The sequence below is a fragment of the Cydia strobilella genome, chromosome Z, assembly GCF_947568885.1.
Source record: "Cydia strobilella chromosome Z, ilCydStro3.1, whole genome shotgun sequence".
In the NCBI taxonomy this organism is placed as follows: Eukaryota; Metazoa; Arthropoda; class Insecta; order Lepidoptera; family Tortricidae; genus Cydia; species Cydia strobilella.
This window is the reverse complement of record NC_086068.1, coordinates 13,548,008-13,571,521: the sequence shown is the minus strand read 5'-3', so window position 1 is coordinate 13,571,521 and position 23,514 is coordinate 13,548,008. Positions and strand designations below refer to the sequence as shown.

The following is a 23,514-nucleotide window of genomic DNA, read 5'->3' as shown; positions in this document are numbered from 1 at the left end:
CGCTACTAAGTCGACAACGTCGACAAGTATTAAACTGCAAGAAGTGTGGAAGAAAGCTTATATCAAGACAGAGGTAAATATTAGAGCTGGCATTCAATAACTCTATAATAGAACAATTTGGCAAAAGGGAAATACAGAACACCAAATCTGGAAAGGTGATCTCGAAGAACCTCAACTTTTCAACCAAAAGTACTACGAATTACGAAAGACGTGTTATGAGACGATAAAGTGTCCACGGGAGGCGTGGGTAAGTCTTCAAAATGCGTATAAAGACAGGGGTCTTTGCCGAAGACTGGGTTTAATGCGGCAGTTGTTTGGGATGAAGCTCCAGGAGTATCCCGATATGGAATCTTATCTTACGAAGATATGTGATGTCGCACAGCAATTAACCGACATCGAAGCTCCGCTGAACGACGAGTTTCTAGCTGTGATAATGTTAAGTGGGCTCACATCTGACTACGACCCACTAATAATGGCGCTAGAAAACTGCAGTGCGAAATTGTCGAGCGAGCTAGTGAAGCAAAAGTTATTACAAGAACATCAGCGCCGGGATAAAGGAACGGACACCAGCAGTGGTTCCGTTATGGTGGCGAAGCGACGTGACGAAAGACCTGTCAAATTTTTCCGCTGTAAAAGGCTGGGCCACATTTCCAAGAATTATCCAGAGAACAGGAAGACGAAGGGACCCGTTGCCAAAGAAATGGCAAGCATGCTGAGCGCACTGTCGGTGGATGTGCAGAAGGATTTCTGGTACGTCGATTAGGGTGCATCGAGCCATTTTTGCAACCGGAGGGACATCCTTGACGACTTCGTTCCTGACACGAGCTTGGAAGTCAACGTGGCGAACGGCGAAATACTTTGTAGTGCGGGTCGTGGCAGTACCGAACTGCATGTTAAAGACGGTATAAAGACTTTATAACGTTATTAATATTACGAACTTGTCATGCAATTTGCTATCTGTCAGCGCTTTGACGTCAAAAGGTTTTAAAATCGTATTTGTTTCTGATGTTTGTAATATTTATTTTAGAAATGTTTTATATGCTATTGCGAAATGTGAGAATGGTCTTTACAAACTACAAACCGTCTCGAACACACGTAATAGTAAACCGAGATCGTCTGAGTTTGCGTCCGCTGAACATGTCGCGGCGAACGTGGGGACTGGACATGTGATTTATCAAGATGTATGGCATCGCCGTCTCTCTCATCTGAATTCAAGAAGCATGAACCTACTGAAATCAGGTATGGCCAATGGCATTGACTTCAATAACTCTGAGTTCAAACAGTGTATTTCTTGCATTGAAGGGAAAACCCCTAAGTTACCGTTTCCAAAGAAATCATTTATAATTATATTAACCTCAGAAATTCAACTTCGGCGAAGAAGCTATCACACCAAATTTCACACCTTCAAAGTATGATTTTTGAGATACTACTAACTGTCTTATATCCTGTATCGGGACTTAAAACATCTATTTACCAAATTTCAACTCAATCGGTTCAGCGGTTTAAGCGTGAAGAGGAGTTAAAAAAAAGTTAAGTGTTTAAAGTTTATATGTTTTTACTTCGGAAAGGTGTCAATGTTGATACCATAAATTAATTCAGCACCTCCGATTTATACGAAAATGTAACCAAACCCGGCCTAGCAGCTTCACTGATGTAGATAATCAAGATAAACATGAGAGCCCTAAATAAACCTTCAAGAGCGGATATCTCAAAATTCATACAAGATATCAAAAAACTTGACCTAATAAAACTTGTGACAAATTGAATCACCTTTCATTTTGTATAAGTGGCCATGTAGCTCAGACGCATAGTTTCCGAGATATAATCGAAAAACCGAAAAATTTAAACTTTAAACCCCCCTCTTCCCACCAGCACCAGGGTTACGGTCGGTCGGGGACTTTTGATATGTTCATCTCCTAACTAGTCCAAACAAAGCTACGAAGTCAAAAATTGTGTTCCTAGCATTTCCCTCAATACCTTCTTATTGCTTGGCCTATAAAACATTTAGTTATTTTATTAAAACGAAAGACGAAGTTTTTAGTAAGTTTAAAGAATTCAAAGCCCTAGTCGAGAATCAAACAAACAAAACTATAAAGATTCTGCGTAGTGACCGGGGAGGCGAGTTCGTAAATAAAAAGTTTGATGAATTTCTGAAGCAGTATGGCATCAGACACCAGCTAACAATTCGTCATTGTCCAGAACAGAACTCAGTCGTGGAAAGGGCGAATCGCACGATTGTTGAGGCTGCGAGGTGTACGAGTATGTTGCAGGAAGCTGGCTTGGATCAGAAATACTGGGCAGAAGCAATGAATACCGCAGTTTACCTGAAGAACAGATCGAAAACCAAGGCCGTGTTGGGCGTAACTCCTGAGGAGAAGTGGTCGGGATCTAAGGTAAATTTGAACCATTTACGAATTTTTGGTTGTATTTCTTACTCTGACGTAGAGGATCGTATGAAACTTGATCCAAAGTGTAAACCGTACATTTTTGTTAGTTACTGCGAGAATACGAAAGGATATCGGCTCATAGATCCCGCTCATCCTACGAAATGTATATTTTCGCGTAATGTCGTGTTTGTAGAGGACAAATTCTACTAGGACCCGGTTCAGCAACCTGTGGTCAACGAGCCGACTCCGTACATGGCCATTAATTATGATTCTGAAAATGTAGGAGTGCAGACGGTGGACGTTGACGTCGCGGAAGAGCCGGAACCTGCGAGCGAGAACCAGGACATGGATGGTACCGAAAACGAAGAAACCAGTACTTCGGATGAAGAGTACGCTCCTAGGTCGTCATCTTGGGATTCGGAGGAATCGAGAAGACGGAGCGAATTTGAAGATGCGTTTTGTGCGGTATTCACCACTGGTGCGAGTTGCGGCGCGGAAACGCCCACTACCGTGCGCGAGGCACTCGACGGTCCTGAGTCTGCGCAGTGGAAGGGAGCAATGCAAGGTGAGTATCAGTCTTTCTTAGATAATAAATGTCTGGAACTTGTGGACTTGCCGAAGGGGAAGAAACCTGTCAAGTGGAAGTGGATATTTAAGAAAAAGAGAGGTTTGAATGGAGAGCTGCTGCAATACAAGGCTCGATTGGTTGCGAAGCGATTACTCTTAGCACTGGCGGCAGAATATGAAATGGAAGTTGATCATATGGACGTCAAGACAGCTTTTCTAAAGGGAGACTTGAAAAAAGAGGTAAAAAGGAAAAGCGTTTCGTTTGCTGAAGGCTGTCTACTGATTGAAACAAGCCAGCAGATCATGGAATGAGAAGATAAACGACGTTCTTGTGAAAAAGTTGAAGTTTAAGAGGCTGGCGTCCGAGCCGTGTGTCTACGTTTGATCGAATAACAATGGAATTGTCATTCTTGGCATTTATGACATTTTGATATTCAGCAATAATCAAACTGAGAAAAGGGTGGTAAAAGAGGAGATGATGAAACAGTTTGTTATGAAGGATCTTGGACCTGCGAAATGTGTATTGGGAATACATGTCAGCCGGAAAGATGGAATAGTAGATTGTACAACACGGGCACAAAGCGATTTATTTTCACACGAGGCAATTTATTGGTCCGAGCGGCAGCGAGGACCAATATAGCCGAGGATAAAAATAGGCGTTTGTGCCTGAGTTATACACACTGCTTTTCATTTCGATTGTGAGTAAAATAAAACAATGGCAAACAAATAAAATACTTTTTTTTAACACGTCATTTATTTTAAGCCCACTGCACACTCGTGCGCGAATCGCGGCGCAAAGCCGCGAACGCGAGTGTGGTGTCGATTTCGCTGATTAGCGAACTGTCTACACTCGCGTTCACGGCTTCGCGCCGCAATTCGTGTGGAGGGGGCTTTAAGTATTTATTCATACTGCCAAATTATAACTACATTTTGTAGTTTATTTCTATAATAACTACTCTGTATTGTAGGATTTTAAATTGTGTACGTACCAGATTTTTTTTTTTTTAATTTCTTGTACACAATAACGTTACATGTAGATTTTCATACTAAAGCATTACGTTAAACACTTATTTATGTTATTACCAAAACCTTTAACCAAGGCGTTTTGGCCGAAGGGTGTGAATGTCAAGTTCCCGGGGTTCCGCGGCCGGCTCCCTAACACTGCGGGGTTCCGTAATAACTAATATATCGACGGCATAAAGTGTTTTATAGTTTTTAGATATATTTTTCCATGCTTTTATTTAGTTTCACCTGTCCCGTTGTCTGTCTGTGTGTTGGTCTGTAATCAAATCTTGCAAGTTAAATTTTACCCACTTCCCGGTGTCCGATTTGCTGAAAATTTGCATAGGTACATATGTAAGTTGGGTGACAAGGCAATATTATGGTACCTACCGTGCTGATCTGATCTGATGATGGAGACAGGAGGTGGCCATAGGCACTCTGTGATAAAATAAAACAACGAAACCTAATTGTGTTTTGGAGTTTTTAGAATTGTCTCCATGAGTATTAAAGCCTATTCTTTAATTGCGTAGACTAAAATGACAACCACAAATGTCAAACGTAGAAATAATGATACTAGCTTAAAATAAACAGTGCTGATCCTTGATTTCAGTTCGTGAAAAACCGATAAATATTAAATTAGTTTTAGATTCAAAATAAACAATAAATGAAATGTACTCGCTACATAATAGGAAATCCATACTTAATATTATAAATGCGAAAGTGTCTCTGTCTGTCTGTCTGTCTGTTACCTCTTCACGCTTAAACAGCTGAACCGATTTAGTTGAAATTTGGTATAGGGGTAGTTTGAGTCCCGGGGAAGGACATAGGATACTTTTTATTCCAGAACTCGCCCCTTAAGGGGTTGTAAAGGGGTGTGGAAATTTGTATGGGAAATTAATAACCGCTGAAGCGATTAAGACGAAATTAGGTATGGACATAGTTCGAGTCCTAGGATGAATAACTTGGTGCATTATGAGCTACCTATATATGATATGTAGCTTCGAGGTCACTGTTAATCTTACAATAAAATCGCTTTTAAATATTAGAAATATTGTGTATACACCTGGATACAAAATTTCTTAATGCCTCAAAATGATGGCATTTTTACCTACACTATTTCACCCTTTTAATACCTCTCCTAGTGTCCCCTTTTAGCGCGTCACGGATTATCCATTCATTGTGTTACAGACACTTATCAACAAATATAAGTACTGTAAAGGAGTGTAACCTTTACAGCCTTTTTATTAGTAACTGGCAACAGCCACGTTTTGAATTTAGAATCGTATCGCCCTGTCAAATGGAACGGGGGTGCGTGTTCGCCATTCCTTGAGAGGCAGCCATCTCCGCTAGTCATATTTATTTGTAACTAGAAAAATTGAATAAAAAAAGATAAGAAGAGATCTATAACAGCAGTGCTGAAATAATTTTTTTCCATTCCAAATCCTCCCACTAGGCGTAACCCCTTTACATGGTGGGGTGCGGGGTATATAGAAACGGAGCTTTGAAGTAGTACTTGCTTAAGATCATAGAATAAGGCTGAATCCTCCTTTGTCACAAATGAAACTGCTGTGCCGGTTTTACCGGCACGACCAGTACCGCCGATACGATGTGTGTAGTCCTCAATCGTTTTGGCCATATCATAGTTGATGACCATGCTAACATCCTTGATGTCAATACCACGACCAGCAACGTCAGTTGCCACAAGGATGTCTTTGGTTCCGTTCTTAAGACTTGCCAATGCGAAATCACGTTGCTCTTGCCCTTTCCCGCCATGTAGCGTGCAAGCATTGAAGCTCAGCTTCTCGAGACCTTTAGCCAAAACATCAGCTCCTTTCTTCTGGTTCACGAATATGATTATTGGAGGTTCAACATTGCTTTGCAATATCTCTGTCAGCTTCCTACGCTTCTCGTTTTCACCGATCATGTAAACGACTTGTTCTGTACGATCAACTGGCTTTCCTAAAGATCCTATGTAGACAATACCCCTTTACAGTACCTCCCAAACGTTTATTTTCGGTTAGTACCGGTTGTAGCACATCACTATTTATAAGACGTAAAAAACTAGCAACACATGAAATGTCATTTTAGTCTACGCACTAAAAGAATAGGTTTTAGTTGCCTGTGGAAATAAAAGTACAGTCAGCGATAAAAGCTTGATCCCAAAATTTATATTTGCCAAAAACTTATTTTATAATACCTCACTGAAATAAAGATTTGATTATTATCTGCTACTCTAATTTTGTTACCTAATACGTTAAACTAAAGAGTATTGCATTGGACAACGAATCGAAAGCTTCTTCCAGTGCTAATAGTTTTACAAATAGATATTTGTCTATGAATGTAAAAGCAGAATTGTGGCAGGTAGGTACTTTTGGGGCTTTATTCTATCCGATACTATGGGTAACTACTGTACCACTAAGTACCTACTAAAATTCAATGTTTGGCTAAACAGTAAACACTTTATAATCATATCTAGCGGCATAGCCAAGTTAGGTACGTCTTAAAATTCGTGTAGTAACAAAAAAAATGGTTTAACTCTCGATGTCGACGTTGCAGTTTTTGTAGTCCTAAAATTAGCACCTCTTCATCTGAAGAGGAGGAGGTATCTACCTCCTCCTGCTTTTTTGTCTCGTAGGACATGGCCCATGGGTTGCCGAGCGAAGCCCAAGCTTCCAAAGAATCCCAAGTCAGCCGTGGCAAAAATTCCGTGTTCAACGGTGATGATACTGACTACGCTGCCGACAGTATACCAACTATTAAGTATTAATTACACTACCGGGGTTATATTACCTATATTTTTATTTTTAGTTAACTACATAAATCGAAATTTGTGGTAATTTTGGCAAATCTGACTAATGCTGAAAATTCTAAAGAGAACTGTTCTGGACTGGTTAGGTGCTGTCATTTCTTGTTATATGTACTTAGATATTATGCATAATTGTGTAGCTAAATCTCCAAACATCAATTTTATTAACTTTTGGATGTTTAAAGTGCAACATAAAATAAAATCTTTTACTTCCTCCTAAGTAATAATCTAAATTTATGCTACTCGCTCAATTCAAAGACTGTCCTTACAGGACACGAAAAAATCATAAAAAGGCATTTCATTTAAAGGTTCAAAATAGCATTACATTATCAATAAGTGCCCCCTTGTGAACCGTAGATCGGTAGTAAATCCCATGACAAAATTGACATCGTTTTTGTGTAGGCACACCTACACCTACACCTAAGTAATTAAGTCAGAAGCGCCGCTACGCTAATCGGCGACAAGTTGTTGGTTGTTCAACTTGTTCAGTAACAACATGACCATGAATAATGCGGATACGATACATTATTAAGAGCACTATTGATAAATGCAGTGAAACTGGAAGTTTTTTATGACATTAGGTACATAAAACCCCGAAACCGAATCAGTGAATCATTTATTTATTTATTTATTTAAACTTTATTGCACAAGCAAAGAAAAATGTACAAATGGCGGACTTAATGCCAAAAGGCATTCTCTACCAGTCAACCATTAGGTCAAACAGAGACATAAATGTTGGTGCAGGATAGATTCATGAATTATGACGAGAAATAGAACCAAAAAAAGTCAAATCATTGACTTTGATTGAAGGTTTAATATTAATAATAATTACTATTATTTCTTGTGCTCACAGCTACTCTTATCAATCACGCTACCTATCAATAAACTGTTATCGTGAGTGCATAGTATGATTTATTAATAATCATGTTATAACGGAGGACCGTGCAGTATTCATTAATTATGTGTATAATACAATTTCCAGTTCCCAGCGTGCTTGTAGAGTTAGCTAAAAATATTTCAACACGCAAAACATCGACAATGATTCTATTGCAAAACAGTAAGTTCCGACAGGAGGGTATTTAAATAAAATATATCTAAGTGCGTTATTGTTATTAACGTCCCTTAGCACAGTTGTTAATTTAGAAAAAATATGGTTCCCTTTTTTGAAAATAGACGAGTTGTATATAATTGTTTTTAGAACAATACGCTCAGAACATAAACCATATTGTGGAAAAACTTTATCCAAGTAAAAACATATTATTACACTGAAGACTATATAGCATCAAAGATGAGAGATTTTATTAGCTTTTCTTTATAGAAACCTCATCTTAACATCATTTACAACTTAGTTCTCACAAAAAAACCAAAATGCCTTCTTATATTAAAAATAAATAATATTTACGGACGAACAAAAAGCATGCTAGTGATACCGTTCTGCATACCAAGTGTAGCATCATCTACATTTAAAATACAACACAATGCAAGCTGACCTGCTTCAATTCAATCAAGGGAATAAGGGACTCACCCAACACCAACATTGACCTTGTGAAAATTTCTTGGCAAACTCGTGCTACGAAACCTATGTACCGGTCATGAGAGGAAAAAAAACATTATAGATACTTATCAAAAGGAAAAACATCAAAAAAGATATGTCTAAATGTATAAGTGTAATGCAATGACTAATTCCTCCTATTTGTTTTATCTTGCTAAAACAAATCGAAATGCGAAGTACTTAAAAGTGATAGTGATGTGGATAAACGAATATTAGCACTATTTGTGACTGAGATATTCCGGCTAACAGAAGTTGAACCTAATAAGTTAACCCTTTTTTGATGTCATAATTCAACTCTAATAAAATAATCCTTTAGTTTCGAAACGGATTTACCGTTTCTGTTTCACGCATGACGGCAAATGCGTGTCTTGAGACCAGATATTAGCATGGTTGTATTTGCGCAAATATCACTCTATCTATGGCTGCTTCTATTTTATTTACCTTATAAGGGAAATAGTGCCAAAAAATAGTGTTGAATTCTTTTCTGAGATAAGTGAGTAGCAAGCATGATATAAACGCCATACATCACATTGTAGTTGGTTCAACTTTTGTTTACCAAAAAGTTCCAAAAACATTACCAAAAAATTTGTTTGTGACACTGTGTATCACATAAATTACTAAAGAAAATGTTGTGTTAGTAACAATCAACCAGTCACAATCTCACAATAAAGGAACCTAAAACATTGAAATATTTCTATCTAGCTCGTTTAGAATTCCAATAAAGTTGTGTTTGAAACAAAATAAGGATATGAACAAATACGTACTTAGATCCCAGCGATCTACATTTCCTGTGTGTAGGTATGAATTTGGAGTGGGGGTAGTTGGTGTGCAGGCGGAGCGAGCCGGAGCCGAGCCGGTGCGAGGGCGAGAGCGAGTAGGCGGCGGGCGCACCGGCCACGCCGGTCTCTTTCACGGACTCCTTGGACCCGGCGCAGCTGCCGACGGGCGAGGGGGACTCCAGCTTTAGTGACAATCTGAAAAACCACATACAGCTCGTTAATCCGGCACTAAAATGGGGGTACAAATGATCACTCTATGTCCTAATTTACTATGTGCGCTTATTATCGCACTTCAATCTCTATATAAATTGCTAAGTTCCAGATAACAGTAGTATTTTCTTTGAATTTAGTATTGTGTATTTCTAAGACATACTAAAAACATATCAAAATAAATATAAAGATTTGCTCTAACTTTCAGTAATCCGAGTTTTCCAGTAATCCGGCTGTCTTGTATCAGCATTAGTGCCGGATTAGTGAGAATATACTGTAGGTATTAAAAAAAATTGGGCAAAAAACCTAAACCCAGCCGAGGCCAGTCAGATTATTTTTATTTTATTTAACTAAGACTTCAAAAACCCACTGCTATTTGGTGAGAGAATGAATGTTATAAAGCTGCGGCTGCAAACATTTTTAGCGACGGAACCCTTTTGGAGAGCACCACCAGAGATAAAGGAGAGCTGGTTATTGATTTGTTTTCGCTTTTTCCCGCGGAGCCCCCACAGAGACTTTGCGGAGCCCTAGGGTTCACTTTGAGAATGCATGGCTGGTAGAAAGAGCGTGGAACTAAAGCGGTATAGAAATAGGACATCGTTTATCCTTGTTTCCCCAATTAAGAGCCAACAGGAGTGGTCATTTCTCCATACAAACGTACTCGACTGTTTCCTCCGTGGTTTTTGAAGCTAGAGCAATGATTTTTTGAACACAGATTAATATTGTCAATATCTGTGTCGGACTGTTTTGCTTTTTTTGATATTTTTGTTTTTTAAGAAGGTAGAGCCCTTCAAACATGGCAAAAAATGGCCTTACTGACTATGCCGCAATGAGAAGCGTGGTATTCAAAACTGATATGAATTAGCCAAAAAATCAAAACAGTCCGACACAGATAATTTCATAATCATCTAGATTTCCAAATTTCGTTACGATTGGTTAAGTTTTGGAGGAGGAAACAGTCGAGAACGAAACCTCGATTTTTGAGATTTTTACGCAGGATTTTTGGCCTAAGCTGCAGTTGTCCTTATCGCACTAATTTTAGGGGCGGGTTCAAGTTTCTAAATACGTACACAGACAGAAAAGTGATGTGCAATAGTCGACATTTAACGTCGATAATCTAGTGATGTCATAAATTATCGATAAACCATAAAAAAGTCGCGATTTTCCTCTTACTAGGCGAAGTAAGTGAACTGAGTATGTACATTGGTCCCAGGGGATATCGTTTAACACTATTATGCCGTGATTCATATAAAGCTGAGCTGACGCACTAGCTACGAGTTTAAGTCCTGGCTACCCCCCAAAAAGGGAGGGGAAAAGTCGGCGGTCCAATTTGCCTCTATTTCTACCTATCTGTTGCTATTACATCAAATTTGGTATAATTTTGTGTAAATTAGGGACGAATAATTTATTTTAGAAATAATAGTTTCACATTTCCATACACTAATATGGATATATGAACGAAAACTTAAAATGATATATAATTTTCTGTCACTGATTTGCTCTTTAGAATCATACATATTGTGAATTACTTCTTCGTTTTAGGTAACTGAATTCATGAAATATCCTTCTACAACCTGCAATCCAATTAACATTTCAACTTTTACAGGAGAGTATAAAAACATAACATAACATGGACATACAAGAAAACATTGTTGTGAGATCAAAATTAATAAAATAAACTTACTAATATTTTTTTAAACCCATTTTCTGATCTCCGTGCGGAAAGTGTCAAGTGTCTTATGGTGCCCTATTGATATGCCGAAAAAAATACGCCGATTTTTGTTTCGCCGACAACGATTCGCCGACGGGTTCTTTGGCCGAGTAACGATCGGCAGAATCTCATTACACATAATAGTCGTTTGCAAGAGTAGTCAATAAGCAGAGCAATTGATACGCATATTTACTGTTCGTAGAATAATCATCGTAGAGAAACCATTGGTCGAAACACAATAGGTCGAATGTTCATTTGGCATTAATATTGATTAGCAGAACTTCTCTTATTTATGGATAGACTAGGACATGACTAACCTACACAATAACTTTTAGTTTGAGTCTGATAAAGATGGTTTTGATAATTTAATTGTCTACTTGATGATTTAATTGTCTACTTATGTTCACTAACAGAAGTTACCATAAAATTAAAACCTATATTAGGTATGCTTTTGTTCATATTTAGGTTAAACATTGATTAAAACCTAAACTAGAAGCAATTACGGTATCTGGTTTTATTTAATATCTAGTTTTTTGTGACACAAGCTTACAACGGCAGCAGGATAGATGTGATTCTTCAGCGGGCAATCAATTAACAAGAGGATATATTTTAAAAGAAAAAACATATAAACTTAATCATTTTAATAATTTTTATAAATCATCACCTGTATAAGCCAGCAATCTGTTTCTAATTATTAATCTAATCTAGGTATACCTATAGATTTGACATACAGGATGTTTTTCCATCTAGGTACAGTGTACTAGGATGATGGGAACCATGAGGAATTGAGGTAACTTTCAAATTTTAAAGGCACGTGTATAGTGATTTCGTTGTTTTCTAAAGTAACTAATCCATTTCCTCCCGAAAACCATCAATTTGATGTAGTGCAACTGTAGCCTTACCACGAGTTTGGCACTACATACTCGCTAACGTCTTCGTAACTTACTTTTTATACATATACTTAACGCATATACTTAAAAAAGGATTATATTTTATTTCATCCTTTTTGAAGTCGGTTTTTTTTGTAAGAAGTTTTAATTGCGAAAATAACGATTAACATTGCTTAAACGAAAAGATTACTCTGCCAAATGAAAATCGTCTAATAATAGTTCTGCTAATCTACACAGAAGCGAACTGAACTGTATGTGAACCAAGAGTCTGCGTAACTTTAGTCGACCAAAAGTTACATCTACAAATTAATCACTCTGCGAACCGATGTTCGGCGAATCGTTGTCTGCGAATCGATAATCTGTTAAAAATTATTCGGAGAATCATTAGGTACCCATTCTTTCAATCTCGGAAATAGATAGAAATCACTGGGGGCGAGATCTGGTGAATACGAAGGATGCTTAAGGATATCGAACTTAGCATCACGAATTGCGGCCATTGCAACGGCGGACTTGTGTGCCGGGGCATTGTCCTGGTGGAACAGCATAACTTTCGAGAGTTTACCTCGCCGTTTTTCGCGGATCTCATTGCGCAATGTTGCTATTTGTTTGGCATATGAAGTGCCCGTAATAGTAGATCCATGCTCGAGATACTCAATCATTACTACCCCTTTACCATCCCAAAAAACAGAGCCCATGACCTTACCGGCAGATGGGCCCACCTTGAATTTCTTCGGAGTTGGAGAAGCTGGCCTTTTCCATGTCATAGACTGCAGTCGTCATGTTTCGTCCATTGTTATAAATCGCGCCAAAAAAAGTTCCCGGTTTTGCTGTATTAGGTCCAAAGCTTCTTGACACATCCAGACTCTAGTTTGTTTTTGCGTGTCAGTAAGCATTCTTGGTACCCAACGCGCAGATACCTTTTTCAACCCAAGCATTCATGTAAAATATTATGCACGCTCCCCGTTGAAATTTTTACATTTTCAGCAATAAAACGAACCGTGACACGACGATCCGCTTTAACTAAGTTTTCGACTTTTTTCAGTTACTGCTGTAGGAGGGCGTCCGGAGCGGGGGTCGTCCATGGTCGATGTTCTTCCACGTCTAAATTCGCCGCAGCAACGTGCGACTGTCGAATACGGAGGAGCATTAGACCCTAAAGTGTCCCGCAAATCTAAATTGACTTGGTCCGTATAAAAAAATTTCAAACACAAGTATTTGATAACGGCGCGCAGTTCAATTTTCTCTATTTTCGCTAACGTACTCAATAGCATTGCAAAGAAATGACCGTAAATTTTTTTTAACAAAAGTTCGTTTTTTTTTTCATAGCAATCAGCTAGATAGATTCGCTTTACCGGCCAGTATTTAATTTCCTAGTATTGAAAGACTTTGCATCTCATTCTCACTTTATATTGAACGCCTCTCGTAACTTTGCACCACTCGAAAAATCGCATTATTTTCGTACTTTTTTTGGCATTCTCAATATAAGTCCAAAACTGTGCATTTCTACCAAAAAAAGTCTATAAACAAACTAATTTTAACTGAAATTGCTACAATTTAAGACTAGAATCAACTCTGTAGGCTACATACTTACCGCGATACACCTATGCAAAAAGGGCCAATTTTGTCCAGTATAGTGAAATTTTCTGATTTGGTCAATTTTTGACCGCGAAATCAGGGAAAATACTCATTATACGGGTATAGTTATTTGTTATACAAGGGTGCAAAGTTGTATTTTACCCGCGAGTGTAGAACTGAAACACGAGCAAGCGAAAGGATTCTATAGGTGAACCACGAGCGAAGCGAAATAGCTAAAATAGAATCCTGAGCGTAGCGAGTGTTTCAACACACGAGAAGTAAAATACATTTGCGCCCGTGTATAACACAAAACTTTTCACCTCACTATAGCGAGGAAAATGCAACATTCATAGGCGTTAGATAATCTTCATCACTGGAATCACTCATTTCTTTACGATATTATAACAGAAAACTCTGGAAGTTGTGTATTTTTACGCGAGTCGGTGAGAAAAGTTTTTTATTAAAAAAATTGTTGACAATGTTGACATTTCTGACGTATGAAATGTCAACGGTGCATTTTGAAATTGCATCGACTCAACTTGTGCGTTCAGAATTATATTTAACATCATTATAAAAAAACGAACGTTTCTTATGGAATTTTAAGGTTTATGACTTAAAATCATTAAATAAAGCTAAATTTGGTATTTTTCATTAGATTCTCAAACCATTTATTTAATGATAATTAATATCGAACGAATCATTATCATAAACGATTTACGTTTTGTTATCTGTCAAGCTACTTAAACACGCTCCATCCAAGGTCAAATTACTTTCCCCACTAGTGGATAAAACGCGTTTTTCCCCGCTTGTATTGAAGGATAAAAGACAACTTTCCGAGCTAGTAAGGGGACAAAATCATAGAAGGGTCTTGTAGCAAATGTAATTAGCATTATTTATTTAAGTAAAGAATGACATATGTAAACCGTACCGTTTACTCACAAACATTAAAAATAAAATAAAAAACCGGCCAAGTGCGAGTCGACTCGCGCACGAAGGGTTCCGTACCATTACGGAAAAAAACAGCAAAAAAAATCACGTTCGTTGTATGAGAACCCCATTTAAATATTTATATTATTCTGTTTTTAGTATTTGGTGTTATAGCGGCAACAGAAATACATCATCTGTGGAAATTTCAACTGTCTAGGTATCACGGTTCATGAGATACAGCCTGGTGACAGACAGACAGACGGACGGCCAGACGGACGGACAGACGGACAGCGGAGTCTTAGTAATAGGGTCCCGTTTTTACCCTTAGGATACGGAACCCTAAAAATGGGAAAACTATATTTTGTGCAAATTAGCTCTGTTTAGTTCTCACAATGGTTTGAGAGTAGTTCAAAAGGAAAACTATTTACATCCTTAACAAATAATATTTTCTCAAACATGCTATGTAACATTGATATTACGTTCTTTATATTAGGCTAAGAAGTATCACGTTTCAGGCGCGGCTAGACGAGAGGTCTGTAATGAAATTTCATACAGGATGCAGGCCTAGGCCGGGAAGTGGCTTTTTTTTAATTTCTATTTCACATATAATTGTGGCACAGCATCATGGCATTCAGCCATTAAAAAATAACTATAAGCAATATTTGCTTTTTGGTTTGTTTATGACATTCTGCCAATACGCCTGTTTTTTTTTCTTTTTTGAACCTGACGGGCTCTATGGCACTAGGGCCATTAGAGCGGTAGGACTGTGTGGGGGGATGGTAGCCTGGGGAAAATCCAGGACCCTTCCGCATCACACGAGACGGTTTTGCTACGCTGTAATACTCCTAGTTAAAAAAAAACTATATTTGATTGATATATATAGTTGGTCAAGCAAATTTTGTCAGTAAATAAGAAAAAAAAAACTACACATCCTTTTCTTTTGGGTGTTAGTACTAGTGTAAGACAAAGATAGTATGATTCTCTCTGTCTATGTTTGAAATAAGACAGTCCTTTGACAAACTATATACCTATATTAAACGTTTGAGAAAAGCACTATACATACATCGCGTTGTCGGCCTCTGTAGTAATGATTGTAAATATTTATTAAATATATTTACAAGGCATAAAAAAGAAGTTCATTTTGAACGCTTCGTGAGTGGTTCATTAAAGTCGTCTAATTCAGCCTGAAAAATAGGCATGTCTACGTCGTCTTTTATTTTTTTCGCAATTTGAAGCTCGGGAGGACCGAGCATTTGAAGCTTGACTACACAGATACAGCCGCCTCCGCTCCAGTCTGTCTGTACCCGCGTGATAAAAATTTGCGAACGGAGGGGGATGCCACTTTGCTCATTAGGATGAGCCCCTGTTCGGTCTTTTTCCACCCTCAACCACTTCTGAATTTGGTGGTAAGCGTGCAATGTTGCACCATCTTCCGTTGGAGGTCAACCTCAGAAAACTAACACTTTTTACAAGTTTTTTGTAGCGCAGGCTGTGGAGAGTATCTTTAGTGTACTTTCCTCCATAGAGAGCTACAAGGCAATACTTTGCGGCATCGGCATCTATGATTGCTTGGTAGACTGAATTAGTTTGGAGGAACACTTTTATTCTGAATGGCGCTTTACAGTTTGTCCTTCCCATGCCAGAAAAAGGCAGAGGTGGTTTCGAACCTAGTGAATGCGTGGAGGAACAACTTGAATACTTGATCCTCCAAATCACCACAATTTAATGAGATTGAGGAATATCGTAAGGGGCCAGAATCATCACTGCCACTTTTCTGGAAACAAAACATTTTTCATAGCCGATTTCAAACCATTGAGAAGGACAAAGAATCCACATCATGTCCAATGAATAGCACTAATGAAAAAGAGGTGCGACACCACGACTTCACTGGGTGCGACTCCATGTCTGCCCTTTTTTGGCATTAGAAGAATAAACTGTGGAGCACAATTCAGAAAAACATTGAACTCATCACCAAATTTGAATGTTCCTCAAACCTATGCTTACCAAGACATCGCTGATGATGAAGCGAAGTGCCTAGTAACTCTGTTTGGTGGAGACTACACTAAAGATACTATTCACAGTCTATGTTGAAAAAAATGTTAAGACGGCCGCCTTTGCTAAGACTGACCTCGCCCGTTTGCTTACAACGGAAGATGGTGCAATATTTCACGATTACCAAACTAACCACCAAGTTCTGAAGTAGTTGGGAGTGGAAAAAGTTGCCACTCAATGTGAATGGAAAATATCGAGTAGAGGTTTATCCCAATAAGAGTGATAAGCGAAGTAGCTTCCCCGTCCCTTCTGAATTTTTTATCATGCGGGTGCAAGAAAGGCTGTAGTGGAGGCGGCTGAACCTGCATAAAAGCAGGCCTCAAATGCTCAGTTATGCAAATTTTTGGTGTATCTTGTTACAACGTCGCCAAACTTAACATTGCAGAAGAAATTGAAAACGAAGTCGACATGCCGATTTTCAGGCTGAATTAAATACAGCAATTACATTGAACCATCCGCAAAGCGTTCAAAATGAATAACTAACGAAAAAAAATGTTCTATTCGATGCCATGTTCTTTGTTTAATAAATATTTACACTAATTATACATATTTTAAATATATATATATGTTAAGGATGTAAATAGTTCGAAGCTGCAAACTTGGATTTACAATGCTGGTAGTGATCCTCACAACATATTAAACAATCAGAACTAGATTGCGAGTTTAGTGATTTTTGTGTTAAATATGACGGGCCTATTATTTCATTTAAATTTAGATTTTCTTGGCAAGTGTGACAAAAAACATTGTCGTGTAACTCCGGGGGTAAGAATGTTGTAAACTGCTCGTTTACAAAATCTATTACGGAGTTATATCTATCTTTGATAATTCTAAAGAGCAAATCAGTGACAAAAAATTATATATCATTTTAAGTTTTCGTTCATATCATCATTAGTGTATGGAAATGTGAAACTATTATTTCTAAACGAATATTAACCGAAAAATAAGTTTTTAAGAAAATAAGTAGGTATAAACGGACCGCGACTTGCCGCACAACGGCGCGTGGGCCTCGGCACAAATAACGTGCGCGTCTGTGTGCGTGCACCACACACACTAGCTACGCGGCGCCGCCCCCGTCAGCGCGACGGCGATATACACGTTCAAATCTCAAAATTGAGAACGGGCTCACCCACCTCCTGTTTCGTCTTAACAAATTTAATATTTGGAACAGTTTTCTTTCGTAGGGTCTCAGCTTGTAAAATGTCAATGCAAAATACTGGAGGTTTCAACGAAGATCATTTATGGTAATATGTATAAATGCATGTGAGGGTTTGTTGAATACACTTACTTGTACTGATCATCTTCCAGGAATTTCTGAAGCTCCTCTATATAACGAACGCTGTTAAGATATGTGGCTACATGGGGCAAAGGTGTAATATCATATTCCGATGTTTGGTATTTCCCAATTGTTTTTAAAACTACCGCCATTTTGGCGGTCCGGTGAGGCGAACGAGCCGGGTGGGCAATGTTTATATATGTTAAATCTGTTAAAAATATACCTGCAACAAAAATCCTTCATAAGCTTTTTGAGAACAAGACTAGAAATCTCCTCCAGCTACAGCTAGCTACTGCGGCCTCACCCTTGTGCGATACGTAAAAGACGGCGACTCGAAGCCTATTTTCTATATGTATTTTTTTTTATGATAAATAGGCAGGCGTTTGACCACGATCCCACCTGATGATAAGTGATGATGCGGTCTACGGTGGAGCACGCTTACCTATGAGATACCTATTAACTCTTGCCTTGAAGAGCCCCAGATTGTACTCATGCGGAAACACAGACTCGGGCAGGGCGTTCCACTCCTTGGCAGTTCGCATTAGAAATGTGGAAGCAAAACGCTTCATGCGTATTTTTGGAGTTCCTACCATGAAGCAATGCCGGAGTGCCGTTTGTCTTGTAGTCCGATGGTAAAAATGGGACGGAGGAATAAGGTTGTGCAGTTCCTCGGCACACTCTCCGAAATGTATCCTGTAAAAGATCGACAGGCTGGCAACCTTGTGACGATGCTCCAGACTTTGGAGTCGAGCATTCGTCAGATTGCTGTCATTAATGATTCTCTTGGCCCTCCTCTCAACTGACTCGAGCGCCTCAAGCTGGTATTTTGCAGAGCCATCCCACACATGAGAACAGTATTCTACACACGATCGGACTTGTGCTTGATAAAGGTCGAGCAGCTGCCTAGGTGTAAAATACTGCCTCACCTTGTTGAGGATGCCTAGCTTTTTTGCCGCTAACTGTGCTTTCGACTCGATATGCGGGCCGAAGTTGAGTTTCGAGGTCAAAGAGATTCCGAGCAGCTCAAGATGGTCGGTTAATGGAAGGGATACATCTCGTAAAGTAGGAGTGAGATGGAATGGACTCCGTTTAGCAGTTTAGCATTGAACGCAACCAAATTGGCTTCACCCCAATTGGAGACTGCCTTCAGTGACACGTTCATGCGTTTATGTGGAGCAGGAAAAGGGTCGCTGAAAGCACGGACCCTTGAGGGACTCCAGCATTGATTGCCATTCGATCGGACGTGCAGTCATTAATGACAACCCGAATCGATCGATCCCTCAAAAAGTCTGATACCTAGTCACAAAGACTAGTGGGTAGACCGAAGGACGGTAGCTTGCTAATAAGACCCTCGTGCCAAACCCTGTCGAAGGCCTTCGATACATCCAGCGAACACAACGCATATATGTACATGTACGCGTATATGTACATAACGAGTAGTTCGCCCCGAACTGAGAACTTTCGGTTCGCCCAAAAACTCTATAGCGCCTATACTAACTCTAGAGCCCGCTCCTAATTTAATGAATATAACTATAATAAATCAGCTTAATATGCGTCCCAATGCTGGGCACAGGCCTCCTTTCAAGCGTGAAAGGGTTTGGACCATTAAATATCTATTAATTTAAAAATCCATTTTATGCCAAAAATGCCTTATCATTTTGGAAAAGAGCTCCTCAAACTGCTGAATCTATTTCTATCCAACATATCTGAGAACCACCGCAAGGAAACTCGCTTTCACGTTCAAAAAACCACATCGAAATCGGTCCTTCCGTTCGAGACCTACGATGCCACAGACAGACATTGGCGTCAAACATATAACACCCCTCTTTTTTTAACCCCCGCGTCGGGGCGGGGGTGTAAAATAGAATGCCTTCAACGACACGTTAACCTTAGTTCATTTAAATTAGAACAAATTTACTTATGTTATTGCGTAACAAACTATTCTCTGTGGCATCCAGCCGTGTGTTCCAAGTTGAATGTAAGAACTTCGCTTCGCTCGCTCGTTCGATAAGGAGAGCATCGAAACTTGACAGTTAATTGCTATACTATCCTTATTACTGGATCTAGGCATCGGGCAACAGCATCGGTGGAGGTCAGAATGACAGCTCAGCAAAACTTTTCAGTTGGAAAAAATATATGGTTGTCTGTAAAGTCGGTTTACAGAGGATAATTTTGCGTGATAACGTCATTGATCTTTGTACTTTTTACATTTATTATATATATAGATAGGATTTTGTCACGTTACCGTGGAGATCTGTCCACAACGTGGCCGTAACGTTACCATGGAATCTGTCCACAACGTGACACTTTTTCGTGCATGCTGCCGGTGTTCATCGATTTATAAGACGTTATCACGTCAAAAATGAATTTCAAAGTACGAGAAAACTCCCGAATTTATAGAGAGCCGGTCCTATATTTTATCATTATATAGAATAAATAACATATTATTTTAAACATTATTTCTGAAACAAAAACAGTAGGCGATGATGGTAAATAACGTTAAACATCACCTGGCATTTGTGTTCCTCAACATGAACGTCTGATGGCAAATTATGACAGTGGATGCAAGATCTCCTGCCACGGATCTAATTTCTACAGTGTGGAAAAAAAATTATGGGCCCTGGAGGGAAAGTGCCTTAAAACCTTAAGTTAGCTCATCGTACTTAAAGGAAACATTCTTTTATTTTTGAATAGAAACAAATCTGCATTCAAAGATTATTATTAAGATATTAGCTTAAGGTTTTAAGGCACTTTCCTTCTAGGGCCCGTTATTTTTTTCCACCTGTATACTACTATCTACTATACTTACTAGGAGATCCTAACTATTGTTAAGTTTAACCAATACTTTAAAAAAAATAACATTTTTCATGTTCAGTTGCAGTGGCGCTTATCTTCACTCCAAGGTAACTGCCCTTTACCCTGTGATCCAGACCCCATTTCCCATATCAAGTGTTTTGATGGTAAGTATTCATTGTACAACAATGTGATTTAGTTATACGTAATATTGTATGTGGTGATAAAATTATATTAACATGAAATTCATAATTTTCATAAGGCAACATTTTATTCCATATATTATTAAAACTCTAAATGAACTTACCCATAAAAGGTATGCAGGGTAAAGATATGCTTTTCAAATATTCTCTCAGGGCTGTCCAGTTATCTTCTTCGCCAAACAGTTCTGCTAGTTTATCAAATTGTTGTTTATCCTTCTTTGATAAGCATGCCCATGTTTTTGTCAATCTAGTAAACATCAATAAACATGTTACTTATTTTTTGAAATCAACTTTTGTATTACACAACTTGTGAAATTTTTGTAAAATTTCATAATTTCAGCAAACTCATGAAAATACCATTTTTTCCAATATTAAAAATATTTATGCAAAGCATTAACACACATACCTAAGTACCCGCTACTTACACATAAGTGTCAAAGACTAAGCTCATTCACGTTATTGTTATCCATCAAATATATGTACTACCCATCCATCCATCAACTTACCTATATATACTAGCACTATTCAACGCAGATATGACAGCAAACAGAGAATGCAAATTATTGAGGTCATGTAACTTTTTTGCTACTTTAATAAAATGCGTCAGGGTTTCAGCTCTTGCTTTAGGTGATTGGCCATTCAATACTTCTTGTACGGTCCAAAAGCTTACCTATAGGTAACAACAGAGTAATCATCATATATAGATATAATAAAAACATCACTGTAGTTGCTATAGCTAGGATTAAAATTATTAATATTAATTAGGTATTCACTAGGAATTAAATTTTCTAATAATGTGTATAATTGACTATTAATATAATATATCTCTTGCACAAATTATTATGTATGTACATATCTATTTGGCCGGAAAATGCAATTAGGCATGAAGTCCACCATTTGTACATTTTTCTCTGTTTTGTGATATACACTCGGCGTCACGGAAATCGCACACCCACCGATTTTTGTTTCAAGCGAATACAGCTCTTATCATATGTATATACCCCTATCAATATTAATATTATTAAAAAGTACAATTAATAAGCTTTAAAGCAAGAATAAAGCATTTTTGGAAAAAATAATAATAATCACGAAATTATGGCGTTCTGAAAGAACACCTAGAATACGCGTTGTAAGGGTCGCTAGTTGCGTTACCTTGGATAGGTATAAAAGGGGGGGTAAAAGTGAGATATGGGTCTTTTACTTTTTAGAAGTCGCAACTGTGACGTTGACGGGAACGCACGCGCTTGAGCACGCTCTCGAGACTTACGCACCCTACCCAACTCACTAGTTGTCGTGTGTTAACGCCAGTGTTGTGCAAGTACATAATAAATAATAATAAAGGCGATTTATTATTATTTATTATTTTAAATTCAGTGGCCCCCAGTGTTGAAAAGACCTCGCTGAGATCGTTTGCTGGTGGAAACCTAACGGTGCCAACTAAAGCCACCAGGCGCTAGCGGGGCCGTTTGTCGGTGGTGCCACAAACGGGGTTTACAAGCCCAGTCTCAACCCACTGCCATCTGTATTTTATCTTGTGCTCACGCCTGTGTTAATTACAGGTCAACACGCCGACACCGCACACACACGCCACAGCCATGGGCATCTATAGGACGCCTACCAAGGGGACGGAGGCCACATCGGAGGAGGACTCGGCCGCGGCAGCGGCCTCGACGGGGGTGATGCGACCTCAGGCCAACGACCAGCTCACGCAAACCCCTTCTCCGGACGTAACGGAGTGCACAAAGCCAAGGCGCTTACCAGCTTGTGGGAGCTACACGGGGTCTTCGGCGTCAAGTGACTCGGAAGAGGACCTTGACTTCGAAGACTCCGTGGGGGGCTCCGACGAAGGCTTGGGCGCTGAGGCCAGATGCACCTCCGGAACGCCCGGGGACGGGGAGGCGGAGCAGTCAGCGACCAAACAGGTCCCAACACGTTGTGACTTGTCACGCGATGACTCATCGCCGCTTGACTTGTCACCACGTGGTGGTAATGCATTGCGCGCCGAGAGTCCGCTGCCGCCGCCGCAGCCGGCCGGCAACCTCACCACGCCGGCCAACTCACCGCATCGCCGCCAACAGTCACCTTGCCGCCCTCAGCCCGGCCTCGAGATGACCGGGGCCTCCTGGATGGCGATATTCGAGAAACTCGACAGAGTAGCTCGGGGATCGCTAGACAGTTGCACCCTCGGCCCGCTCGAGGCGGCGCTGCTCTCAACCCTGTTGACGCACTCTAGGGCGCGCCAACAGAAGAGGCGACGGGACGAGGACAGCCCGCCGGCACAGGAGGAGAAGCGGGAATGTAACCGCATCACTCCTGTGGCGCGTGGGCCTACTCAACCCGCCGTCTGCCCACAGGTCTCGCAGCCGATGGACACGATAGAGCCAGCTACACCCGCCGCCGGAGGCTCACAACAGCCACCGCCACGCAAAGTGCTATTACCCACGCCGGTAGTAAGCGCCAACGCGTACGCGGAAGCGGCCAAATCGCCACCTAAAACCGCCACTTCTCTGCCCACAGATACCGCAACCAGCAAGAAGAAGAAGCAGCAGGCGCCGCCCCCGACCAAGAAGGCCAAACCGCCCCAGATCCTGGCCGAGGTCCTCCCAGACCCGGCCCACCACCTGAGGGCCATCAACAAGCGTCTCGGTTTTGAGGCCAAAACCGAGAACGTCGAACCGACCGGGGTACGGTTCTATCCCAGGACCGGGGAGGAATACCGAGTGGTATTCTCCTACCTCAGCAGCGAGCAGGCCCTCGACCCGAGGATCCAGTTCGTCAAGCATCCGG

At 39.8% G+C, this 23,514-nt stretch overlaps 1 protein-coding gene across 2 annotated transcripts in view; it reads right to left on the bottom strand.

The window, feature by feature from the left end:
- The window catches only part of LOC134754277 (ras-specific guanine nucleotide-releasing factor RalGPS2), a 52,166-nt gene that overhangs the window by 17,477 nt on the left and 11,175 nt on the right, over positions 1-23,514 (bottom strand). For both annotated transcript variants that reach the window (XM_063690500.1, XM_063690499.1), the window contains 4 exons: positions 21,234-21,397; positions 20,832-20,974; positions 17,744-17,954; positions 9,079-9,288 (listed from right to left, as the gene is read on the bottom strand). In XM_063690500.1, the coding sequence (XP_063546570.1) occupies positions 9,079-9,288; positions 17,744-17,954; positions 20,832-20,974; positions 21,234-21,397 (728 nt within the window). The remainder of the gene's footprint in view (positions 1-9,078; positions 9,289-17,743; positions 17,955-20,831; positions 20,975-21,233; positions 21,398-23,514) is intronic.